Source organism: Mauremys reevesii, linkage group 13 (genome assembly GCF_016161935.1).
Source record: "Mauremys reevesii isolate NIE-2019 linkage group 13, ASM1616193v1, whole genome shotgun sequence".
Classification (NCBI taxonomy): domain Eukaryota; kingdom Metazoa; phylum Chordata; order Testudines; family Geoemydidae; genus Mauremys; species Mauremys reevesii.
The window spans coordinates 33944749-33957213 of NC_052635.1; the positions used below are offsets into that span (position 1 = coordinate 33944749).

Here is a 12465-nt window from a genome sequence, read left to right on the forward strand (position 1 = left end):
TTTAAACGGCCAAATGCACATTCTACCACCATTCTGCACTTGCTCAGCCTGTAGTTGAACAGCTCCTGACCACTGTCCAGGCTGCCTGTGTATGGCTTCATGAGCCATGGTATCAAGGGGTAGGCTGGGTCCCCCAGGATAACAACAGGCATTTCAACATCCCCAACTGTTATTTTCTGGTCTGGGAAGTAAATCCCTTGCTGCAGCCGTTTAAACAGAGTAGTGTTCCTGAAGACGCGAGCGTCATGAACCCTTTCCGGCCATCCCACGTGGATGTTGGTGAAACGTCCCTTGTGATCCACCAGTGCTTGCAGCACCATGGAAGAGTACTCCTTGAGGTTTATGTAGTGGGTGCCCTGGTGCTCCGGTGCCAAGATAGGAATATGGGGTCCCTCTATCACCCCACCACAGTTAGGGAATCCCATTGCAGCAAAGCCATCCACGATGACCTGCACATTTCCCAGAGTCACTACCTTTCGTAGCAGCAGCTTAGTGATTGCTTTGGCTACTTGCATCACAGCAGCCCCCACAGTAGATTTGCCCATTCCACAGAGCTATCGCCACTCGCTTCTCAACTGTGAGGGCTGCTCTCATCTTTGTATTCTGGCGCTTCAGGGCAGGGAAAAGCAAGTCAAAGTTCCATGAAAGTGCCCTTACGCATGCGAAAGTTTCGCAGCCACTGGGAATCGTCCCACACCTGCAACACTATGCGGTCCCACCAGTCTGTGCTTGTTTCCCGGGCCCAAACTCAGTGTTCAATGGCTAGAACCTGCCCCATTACCAGCAGGATCTCCAAAGCGCAGGGGCCCGCAGTTTGACAGAATTCTGTGTCCATGTCCTCATCACTCTCGTTGCCGCACTGCCATAGCCGCTGCCTCCTTGCCTGGCTTTGCAGGTCCCGGTTCAGCATTGACTGCACGAGAATACGCAAGATGTTTAAAATGTCCACGATTGCTGTGTTGAGCTCCGCAGGGTCCATGCTTGCTGTGGAATGGCGTCTGCACAGTTCACCCAGGAAAAAAGGCGCAAAACGGTTGGCTGCTGCTGCTTTCACGGAGAGAGGGGTGAGGCTGTACCCAGAAGCACCCGCGAGAATGTTTTTTGCCCCATCAGGCACTGGGATCTCAACCCAGCATTCCAATGGGTGGGGGAGACTGCGGGAACTATGGGATAGCTACCCACAGTGCAACGCTCAGGAAATCGACGCTAACCTCGGTACATGGACGCACACCGCCGAATTAATGTGCTTAGTGTGGCCGCGTGCACTCGACTTTATACGATCTGTTTTAAAAAACGGTTTCTGTAAAATCGGAATAATCCGATAGTGTGGATGTACCCCAAGTGCTTAAGTGACTTCTACCAGTTCACTGATGTGACTTTCTTTAAAGCATCAGCAGCAGCAAACATATTTCTTGAATGGTTCTTATTTCCAAACTGGGTGTCTTTTACAGCCTGCTGCCATTATGGGGTTTCCCTTCTAGTGAGAGAATGGTATGGTAGATCTCAAATCAATGAAGGCTACACTCAAAGACCTCAAGACTTCTGGAATATGCCGCTCAAACAGTTTCACTTTTGTTTCCAATGCCTGTCCTTCCCTTTTTACTTTTATCTCCAGACTTCTTGTCCAGACCTATTCCGCCCCCAACATTCTTCTATTCATGTAACTTTTTGAAACTTTGCCCTTTTAGAGAGAGGTGAGGGATTGACTTTGTGTACACAAATTTGAGGTCTGATATATATATATATATATATATATATATATACACACACACACACACACAAAATATATATATTTATTTTAAAACATTTTTGCTGTTAACAAGCATGTTATGTCTGGAGACACAAATCCACAGTCTGAGAACTGCAAAACTAAGCATCTCTGATGGTATCTTCTAGACTGAGCACATGAGAGTCTATTGGGTAGATAGAAAGATTAACCTAAATAATCTATACAGAAGCCCCTGGAAGCCCATAAAATTGGGTCCCTAATCCATGAACTATTGGAACTCATTCATGTAATGTTTTTAAGAAACATTTTGTAAATATATTGTCTCATACTATAGAATTAGAATTTATAATCCCTATTCCATGATGAGATATCTTTGAGCTATAACTTATCTATCTTTAGATTTGATTTTTTGTTAAAATGCTTTGAGGAAAAAACCTATTTAAATAAAAAACGTGGGTTTGTTTTTTTTTTTTAAATCATTGACTTTTAATCCACCCTAGTTAAAAATAATTGCTGACTTCTTCCCCTACTGTCTCTTGATTATGAGATAATTCCCAGGCAAGATGTCATTCGCTCTTCATCACCATCCCATAAATGGGAAACAGAGAAGGGAAGAGGGGACAACATTCTAAAATTCAAGTAAATCAGGTGGAATAATTCATAGTGAAAGGAGGGGAAAAAAAACAAAAAAAAAAAAACACAAACCACCACACACCGAAATGAGCAAAACACAAGTTTAAGAGCCACTGAGAACTGGCCAAGCAGTCTTACTGCTCAGGTTCAAGGAACAAGCTCAGGCAAGCGATATCCAATAGCTGTCACTGTCATACTTGCTTGGTATCCTGTAATAAGTAACACTGCTCACACTGAACAGGGATTTAGATTCCCATCCGCCACCCACAGGAACAATGTGAAACATATAGCTCACATTACATTTATTCAAGGCTCCTTCTCAGAGAACAAGCATATTAGAAAGCATAGAGGCTGAGAAGAGTTTAGGGCAGCGGGTCTCAAACTTTTTTTTACTGGCAATCCCTTTCACATAGCAAGCCTCTGAGTGTGAGCCCCCCCCAATAAATTAAACACACTTTAATATATTTAACACCATTATAAATGCTGGAGGCAAGCAAGGTTTGAGGTGGAGGTTGACAGCTCATGACCCCTTCCGTAATGACCTCACGACCCCGAGGGGTCCCGACTCCCAGTTTGAGAACCCCTGGTTTAGGGTATTCATCTGCAAATATATTCTTTTCTATTAAATTAATAAAGCAGTTACTGTAAAGCTCATGTTTATATTTTTCCCTTACCATTCATCCTTAGTACATGGTACAAAAGTCACATATACTAGAGGAGGCAGAAAGTTAGCATTTTAGGGATGTTTGTATGTTCTAACTATCTGACAAAACCTGCCAGCATATAATTTCATTAGTCCTTTTTTTGTGAACTAAGCCAAAAATAAGGAGAAACTTTCCACAAAACACTTGAACAATGGACTCTCAGTCACTTAACATTACAAAAAAGCATGTGCACATACACATGATAGCGAGGGGCTTCCAAACTTCATCATAGTGTGGACAACATTTGAATAATGAGACTGACATGTGGACACCTGCCCTCCTGTTAACAATAGCACTGACCACCTCTCTGGCCATTCAGAAGTCCTACAACAACCTGGGGCCAATCATAGCAACAGCCAGTAACTGTCATTGAAACCAATATGGCTAACACTCATCTCTTACATAAAAATAAACTGTAGGTTAAATACTTGTTTCTCAACAAAGCATGATGCTAACAATCTAAGCCAAGCACTATGCCAAGCTAGCATGCTCTCTCTAATCCTTTCTCTGCCGATTCCCATTACAGTCTCCGTGCAACACGGAATCACAGTGGCGTTCTTTTGAAGCAATGTAATTTCACTAAAATGCTGACTCTTCAAAGCAGATATATTTGGCACCTGGGGATGCTTTTTGCCCTCTGTACATTGGGCAGCATTTCAAGTTGTTAAGAGTGCAACTTGTTACATGGAACCCAATTCTATTAATATACCAGAACCACCTTCAACTCAGTTTTGTGTTCTATTAAATCCACACAATATGCATTCTATCTATAATATGGTATAATTTGGGATTGAATCGGTCCCTATAAATTGAGGGTTGCCATAAACAAGATTATGGGATTGAAATACTTGATTTCTTGTTCTGATTCACAATAGGCAGAATTACTATAGCAGGGGTTCACTACAAACATCTGATGTGTTGGAAGCTATTAAAAATAATTGCTATTCAGATTCATAAATCCTGTATGCTACGAACCCTGAAAAGAGACAGTGAAGTAGCACAGCATATAACTTGTGTTGATAAGAACACATTTTACAGTCTTCCATACTGTATTCGCTTTCCCTACCATTTTTAGTAACTTCTTTGGTGGTAGTTTTTTTTTTTTTTCCAATTTGAGGACTCACACTTAATAGTGGGTTTTTTCATAATTTCTTTTCCCCTCTGAATCTCGCCACAATTTATCAGTAAAATTGTATTGATGATTGTACAGAAAATAAAACAAAGTGTGCAAGTTTTGCCAGTAGATCTCAGAGCACTTTAGTAAGGTGGATACGCATCACTGTCACTGGTGTAACATCATGTGATACAATGTGAATGAAGAAAGTCTGGAAAAAAGGCAAGCAGTAGTTCCAAACACAAATTTTCCCCATAAATTCCCAAACTAGTCCACAATAGGTACAGAAAGTGATCAGGCCAGATTCTCTGCGGTGCTGCCTGTGGGAGGGGTGCCCCAAAGGAGGAACAAATTTGGCTCCCTGATTCTCAGGCAGGCTCTTCATCAGCTCCAGTATAATTCAGAGCAGCCAAAGAACCCTCCATTCCTGCTGATAATATCAGGATGCAACAACACTATCAGCCACAAGCCTCCCCTCCCAACACTTTCCCCCATTTCAGTGCAGGGACAAGGCCACAGAGTAAGAGCCTACTATTCATTCCCTTAAGCAGAAGTACCTCTCTGCTCAAGCAATCCAGTCAGCTTTCAACCCCTTTGTACCACCAGAGCGAGGCAAAAGGACTAGACTGTCCCTGGCAATCTGGACACCCATAAATGCAAATTGGGAAGATAAAGTAAACAGACTAGATTTTGCCTGGCAATCTGATCTGTTTACTTTATCTTTCCAATTTGCATTTATGGGTTTCCAGTCCAACAGACTAATAACCAATCAAAAGTCACTTCTTTATGGCTTACTTACAACAAGGAGATTGCAGATCTTTTCTGCTACCTCAGTTAAATGATAGAGTAAACATTTTGAAGGTGAAGGCCACGTCTCAGATTCTGATACTCCTGACATGTCTTTATTTCCACATTTGTAATATAATCAGAGACACTAAAGAGCAGCGTACATCTCCAAAAGCCCAAATTTTACAGGTGTCTGACAATTCAGAACCAAGATCTTTCTTTGTACCCACCTTTATGGTGCAATCCTAAAGACTTTCTATAGCAGGCATTTATTTAATGGATAAATATCCATAATAGTTTTGTAACTCAGTTATTTATCTTTTGAACAATTCTCATGTAATTATTTTAAAGAAATTAAAAAAACAGGGGAAAAAATATCAGAACAGTTAGTGATCCTTCTGACCTCCTTTGTAAAATTCTTTGAGGTCCACTGATGAAAAGCACATACAGAGGTGAGCATTATTCTACAAGGCAAAGCCATTTTATCTGAGACAAGGGCACATAAATGGTTGAAACACCACCCAGAGTAGTGATTAACTTCAATTTGAAGTGGCACCCTACACTGAATATTTAGTTGCAGATACTCCATTACCTATCTCCTCAAATTAGGAGACAAGCAACTGAACAAATGCTTATGATCATGCATATACTTCCAGCTTCACAAAATGCATTTCAGTGACCAGGGAAAGATGAACACTTATGTTATTACAATTCAGTTACTGTCTTGTGAATAGCTTCTACTTACATATCCCAACAATAACTGAGAGAGTATGGTCCAGGCTCAAGTAGGAAAGGAGACTGCAGAAGTTGAAAGAGATCAGACAGAAGCATAAGATGACACTGATCCATTCTTGCAGTCTTTTCCCTGTTGAACAAAAGAGGGCACATTAACAGTAATATTTGAAACACTTTGTATTAAAAGCCAGGGTACTATAGTAATCTACTGCCTGTATGATTTGCTCAGTTTCTCCTCTTTCACGTTGTTTAGAAATGATGAGGCAGAAACTTATTTAGTGGTGGGAACAGCATATTTTGTCTCATGTCAGAGACACTCCTCCACTATGCACCATTATTTAATAATAAATAATAATAAATTATTAAAAAACCCACCAAGGACAGAAAAAACATCTTTCCGCATAGTTTTCAGTTTCCTTCTTGCAGTGTTCACTGTCAAGCCCTTCAGCAGCTTTGGTCTTGCTTTTGTAGCTGCCACACCTTTTCTATGCAGCAACAGGAAGCAGCACACCACTTCACTGCTAATGACATATTTTCACTATTGTCAGCAGGAGTGAAGTTCAGCCACAAAGTGCTGATTTTCCTTCAGCAGGCTTCTTACCTTTCAGTCTTATGAGTCTCAGACAGAGTGACTGAAGTACCCTTTGTCCCCCATATCCATGTACAGAGGCTATTTTAGAACTGGTCATGAAAAGCTTCCATCATATTAGGGAAATGAACAGAAACTGTTTATGTTTCATTTTCAAACAAGTACATGAATGAACAAGAAAATGTGTTCTCTAGTATTCCTGTGCCCCATCAGAGCTGCTTTCATAGCATCTTTATATGTGGCTCTCAAAGCTCTTTAGGCATTAACACCCCCACCCCCAAAACCTTCATGGCCTTATCTTTACTAGGAAAAAAACCCCTTAACCTGAGTTAGTTAAAACAAGGGTGTTTATTGTTTTCACACAAGTTAGCAAGTAATATTAAAGACTAGCCTCCCTGACAGCCTATAACTGAGCCTGCTAACTTGTGTGAAAATGATAAAATCCTAGGGAAGATTAGGCAGTTTACCTCAAATTAGCCATCTCAAATTAAGAACACCTTTCCCCCCCCACAGGGAATGTCTGTGAGGCATGATAATTCTCAGAGTGTTAACCAGAGGCACAGACAGGTTAAATTGTTTAACCAAGGCAGGTCTGTGACAGAGCTGGGAATAAAGCCCAGGAGTCTTGACTCCCAGTCACATGCAGAACTTTGTATACAATAGAACCTCAGAGTTACAAACACCAGTCAACCATACACCTCATTTGGAACTGGAAGTACGCAGTCAGGCAGCAGCAGAGACAGAAAAAACAGTACAAACTACTAAAAAAAATAAAAGGAAAGCAATATTTTTCTTATACATAATACAACTTTGAAACTTTACTAAGTCAACATTCAGTTGTAAACTTTTGAAAGAACAACCATATTGTTTTGTTCAGAGTTATGAACGTGTCAGTTATGAACAACCTCCACTCAAGTTTTTCATAACTCTGAGGTTCTACTGTACTGTGAAATAACAGGGCATATAGCTATGACAAGATACTCTGAGACACTTGGGAAGACACAAGAAAGTGCAGTGTTAAGAATCAGTCATTTCAGTTGAATCTTGCTACAGTTCTTCACAGTTCAACAAATGCACTCACTCCTTACTTTTACAAAGAGGAAGCATGTGTTTCAGGATAGAATTACACTCTAGGAAGGTTCTGATTTGCAGGCAATCAGAGATAGATAGCATCCACTACTGTCTAATCAAGAGATAGGACAGTGAGATCTGACATGCCTTTGCTTCCTTAGACAAAATAAAAAAGTGAATTTACAATCTTTTAAAGTGGCCAGTAAGAATAACAGTTGATGTAGTTACTGGTCATGAATATTCTGAATATTCTATCAGATGTGAGAAGTCCCAATCACTCCTCCTTCTTAGATCTCATCTGCTCTAGCAACTCTCTCACTGCTGACAACAGACGTCAGCAGCAACAGAGCTGATCTGGTGCTGAACACAGTTTAACTGTAAGCATTGTCAAGTACAAGTTATCAAAAGTTAACTCTTTCCTGAAAAGGTGCTGAACATAGTTAGCCACTACTTTTACAGGTAAATCATGTTCAGCACAAGTTCAAATGTTCCTGTTGCAGATATCAACCATCAGTATGGGATACTTTTTGTAGTGTAGAAAACAATCAGTGCCAACTTATGTTGAATACCTATTTCCAAGCGTTAGGGAAAACCTTGCTGAGTTGTATAGGGAGGAGCAAAAGAAAATCATGGTGATCAAGGGTGTGGTCTGAGGAGCAGGGCATTTTGTTATTCTCCAGTATGCTGAGTAAAATGGCATGCCCAGAAAGCATTGCTTTAATAAGTCAGAAATAGAACTGGACAGGAATAAGAATCTTAAAAGGTAAACATGTCCTAATCTCACCACTGCAGAATTTTGTTCTGAGAAGGATGGACGTATCTAAATTGCATAGATGAATCCTGGGATAGCAGATGACTTTGTAAGAAGAGCAAAAGTGATTAAAGGAACAACAAAGAGAACAGGTTTTCAGAGAGCAGAGGGTAACAATATGAAAGACTGCTCTAAAAAGGCCTCCAAGGTGCCCGAAGTTAAAGTTAATTAACACCCACATTCCGCAAGGAGAAGCAGCACCCTGATTAGAAGAGTTAACTTGAGAGGTCCACCAGGAGCAATTAGTTGACAATGTGGGAAAGACCAAGGCACTTCTTCACATGTCCGAAGGTGTGTTACTAGAGCCCTGGAACTCTGCATATTAGGGATACTAAGACCACTTTCTTCATACTGACATCTGAAACCAGGAATATGGCCCCAATTTTGGCCAGACTTGCAATGGATTGACCAGAGAGCAAGTCAGCACTAATTATCTGATATTTATGGAACATTTGAACTTTAACAGTTGCCAAACAGAGAGGATCAACAAAATACAAAATACCATTTTAAAAAAGGATTATGGAAATAAGCCAAAGTGGCATGAGCTGAAATGGAAAAAGGCACTCTTATTCCAGAATGAAAATGTCTACTTGTGAAGTTATAGCAGTATAGTTACACCAGTAAGTTTCTCCATGTAGACATTCGACGTACCTAGGAACTATTACTCTAGCTTCATATTTGGACCCCCAAAGTATCAGAATATGCTTACTTATGGAACTTGCAGTGTGTTCCCACCAGTGCATAAAGAGTTTGCACATTTAATTCCTACTAGCATTAGTGAGTTACTGGTATAAAACCCCCTACAAAATCCACAACATGCACTGCTCCCTAATTTTTATCTGTAGCTGAAAGTAAAGGTAGTAGTCTGATACTTCAGAGAGTAAACAGACCACTAGAGAGACCAAGGAAGAAGTTCTTGCGCTATAAACCATGACAAAGTCAGCAAGGTAAATTATTGGCCACCTTCCTTTGAAGCCTAGGCAGTCACTGCTGGGATTAAATTAGCATACTTGGATTAATGGTCTGACAAATATTACATACCTGATTTTTCAGCACAGCTGTGGTGTGACCAACATAGAGAAACAAGTTCAAGTGGGTATGTCACTTGAAATAAACAATCCAGAAAACTGAAAAGCTAAGAAACTTAAATGCATTCACTGATATTCATGTTCTGCCTGTATGTTAAGTTTATTTTTCCTAATCACCTCAAATCTATGAGCTAAGCTGTTTTAGCTGAACTGCCGTTTATGGCTGTTTTGCTGGAAACAGCAATAATAGGCACAGTTTCACTGAGTGCTGAAATATGTATTTTTCCTCTTTCTGAAGATTTAAGCTCTCATCTTAGGAGGAATCTGTTGGAAATGACAAAGGCATCAAAAATTACTCTCTACCCTTCATTCCAAAGAAAGAATATATTTTTTCACTCATAGAAAGGGATATTAGGATGAGTTTCTGCAGCTATTTCCACTGCATGATTGCACATTAATGGTTAGAGCTAAAAAAATGACACGCAGCAAAGTTTGATAATGGGTATGAAAAAAAAATTAACCACCCCGCCCCAATCTCAAAGCACTGTATCACTAGTACATGCCAATGCCATGAATATTTCTGTTAATATTGCCTTGCCTGGACACAAGACTTGAACTGCAAGACTAGGGTGCGGGAAGGGAAACAGTTTATCTTGCTAAGCAACAGGGAAGGCTGCATGCTCTAGGGGCTGGAACACTGGGTTGGAGTCAGGGGACCTGGATTCCAGTCTGTCTGACTCAACTATTTGGCCTAGAGAGCAAGTCATTTAGCTTCTCCATACCTCACTTTCCCCATCTGTAAAATAGGGATGCAATCTCTTTTTGAAAACTGATATGCAAGTGCTGGGTATTACTGATAAAAATAAATTCAAACAATTAAAATTCATCTAAAGAGTACAGAAAAACCATGGAGTGCTTCGTATTAAGTGTATATTATTGCAGTTCTGCTTCAGATGAGTTCATTCCAGATATCTTCACAAGACACACATCACACTGAACACAGATACCAAGTGTGGGACATTGCTGTTTCACTGTGTTCCCAAGAAGGATGACATTGATATGGGAAGTTCACAGTAACTTCCATGTCTAGATCTCGAGGGGTGAGGGTTGTGTTAGTAGTCTGAAGAATAAAAAGCTCTCTCCTGTCAGCCTTTTCCCTCCGCAGACCTGAGAGAGACAACTAAGCTAGGTAGCTGATTTGCCGCATGCTGCAGCCCTATGCCTCTCTTGGCATGCACAGGCCTTGCTGTCTGGAGCCAAGGAAGGTGGCATTTTGCCTTTCCAGGCAGTCAGGAAATTGCCTAAAGCTCACTTAGCTTTGGAAAGTGGATCTCTCAGGTTCCCAGCTTCACCCTGACTCTGCAGTCTTCTGTTGCCTCCCTTCCACTCGCTTTTTCTTCCCAAACCCTGTTCATTACCGAGCTTCCTAATAACTTTCCTTCCTGCCCATCTCCCTCTTGGTCTTCTCAAAGGGCCCTGTTGCTGTCACTGCACTTTCCTCAGACCGCCCTTCTACCCAAGCATCTGTTCTTCTCCCATCATGGGTCCCAGACTACTGCACTTACTACCCCACACATCCAACTGTCCATTCCACAACCATTACAGATCTCCATCACTGGACTTTTCCTGGTCCAAACACCCTAGCCTACGGTTTGACTTGACCAGTTGTGTGCCACATGGCCATGCCCCCTATGGAGTATACTTCCCTGCCTGTGGTGTGAATTACAAGAAAACTGACAGGTAGCAGCTTGGTTTCAGCACCACCCTCCACTCAAACACACTCCTCAGTCCTGACATGTTAAGTTCAGCTCAAATCATCAACTGCTCCACAGAGACCATGAGGGTCGAGGCCAGGCCCAGCCCTCCCCCCACAGCCCATCCCCAAGGGATTCACTTCAAGCAAGATTCCCTCCCTGGCTACACAGGCATCAAGGCCATGGGACTTTCTCCTCAGGTCTCAAATTGAGAAGTCAGACCCGTTGGACAAGTCCCTTCAAATGAATGCTACCATTTCATTCAAATGAATGCCCTAGCCCAAGGAAGGAAGGAAGGGTTCATACCTAGTTACCTGTTTGATCCAAGGGGGAAAAGAAACCCCACTCAACTCTGGGGGTGCAGGAACAACTGAGGCTGCTCCCTCCAACATCTGCCTGGCCTAGGGGAGGGGGCTTGAAGTTGTAGCTTAGTCCCGGGGGGGGTGGGGGGAGAGGAGGAGGAGAGGCAAGAGGGTGTTTTCCTGCCTGGGCATTGCTTGGGGAAGAACAGGCCTGCCTTCCCCCCCCCCCCCATGCAGACCCCCCCCCCCACTTCTACAACCCCCAGAGCACAGCCCCCCCCATTCTCCGCTCCCCTCAGTTCCCCTTATGCCCCCAGAGCAGAGCCCCCCGTTCCCCCACCCCACACCCCCCAGTTCCCCCTTATGCCCCCAGAGCAGAGCCCCCATTCTCCCACACCCCCAGTTCCCTTATGCCCCCAGGCCAGAGCCCCCATTCTCCCACCCCACACCCCCAGTTCCCCTTATGCCCCCAGAGCAGAGCCCCCCGTTCCCCCACCCCACCCCCAGTTCCCTTATGCCCCCGTTCCCCGACCCCACCGCGCCCCTGTTCAGCGGGGCAGAGCCCCTGCCCGGCCCCCCCGCGCACCTGGGGAGTAGAGCTCCGCCAGCTCCCGGGCCCCGACGTGCTGGGCTCCCCAGCGCCGGCTGCTGCACTCGGACTCCTCCTGCGCGTAGACAGCCTCGGCCTCCAGCTCCGCGCCGGCCCCGTTCGCCTGGAGCCGGGCGCACTCGGCCCCGCCGCTCGCCATGGCCCGGCCTGTCCCCTCCGCCGCCGCCGCCTGCTCCCGGGGCCCGGCCTGAGGCCGCGTGTCGGCTGCGGGCTGCGGCCCGGGCAACAGGGCTCCAGGGCCGCGGGAACCGCCCACTGCGAGCGCTCGCGCCCCGGGCATCGACACGAGCTGGGGCCAGCCGCACGCACTCGCCTGCCTCAAGTCGCCGGCCAGAGAGGCGGGGGGAGCGGGCGGCTACGCCCCGGAACGGCTCGTCCAATCACCTCCGCTCCCGCACCGCCTTTCGGCCAATGGAAACCAGCGGTTGCTATGTCTCAGCCAATGGCAAGACAGCAGAGGCTTTCGCGTCTGGAGCACATCCTCTGCTCGCTGCGTTGAACAGGGGGCGGGGTATCACATCTGGAGAAGCGCCATTGCACGGACGGCCTTAAGGGGGAGGGGTTCCAACATCTGCAGCAGCAGCAGATTAACACCGTGA

The 12465-nt window shown here is 44.0% G+C and overlaps 1 protein-coding gene across 1 annotated transcript in view; it reads right to left on the reverse strand.

The window, feature by feature from the left end:
• The window catches only part of LOC120380558 (plasmanylethanolamine desaturase-like), a 33124-nt gene extending 20943 nt beyond the window's left edge, over positions 1–12181 (reverse strand). The window contains exons 1-2 of the mRNA XM_039498370.1: positions 11843–12181; positions 5712–5831 (exon numbers count right to left, since the gene is read on the reverse strand). Of these exons, the coding sequence (XP_039354304.1) occupies positions 5712–5831; positions 11843–12146 (424 nt within the window). The 5' untranslated portion in view covers positions 12147–12181. The remainder of the gene's footprint in view (positions 1–5711; positions 5832–11842) is intronic.
• Between the last annotated feature and the right edge of the window lie 284 nt (positions 12182–12465).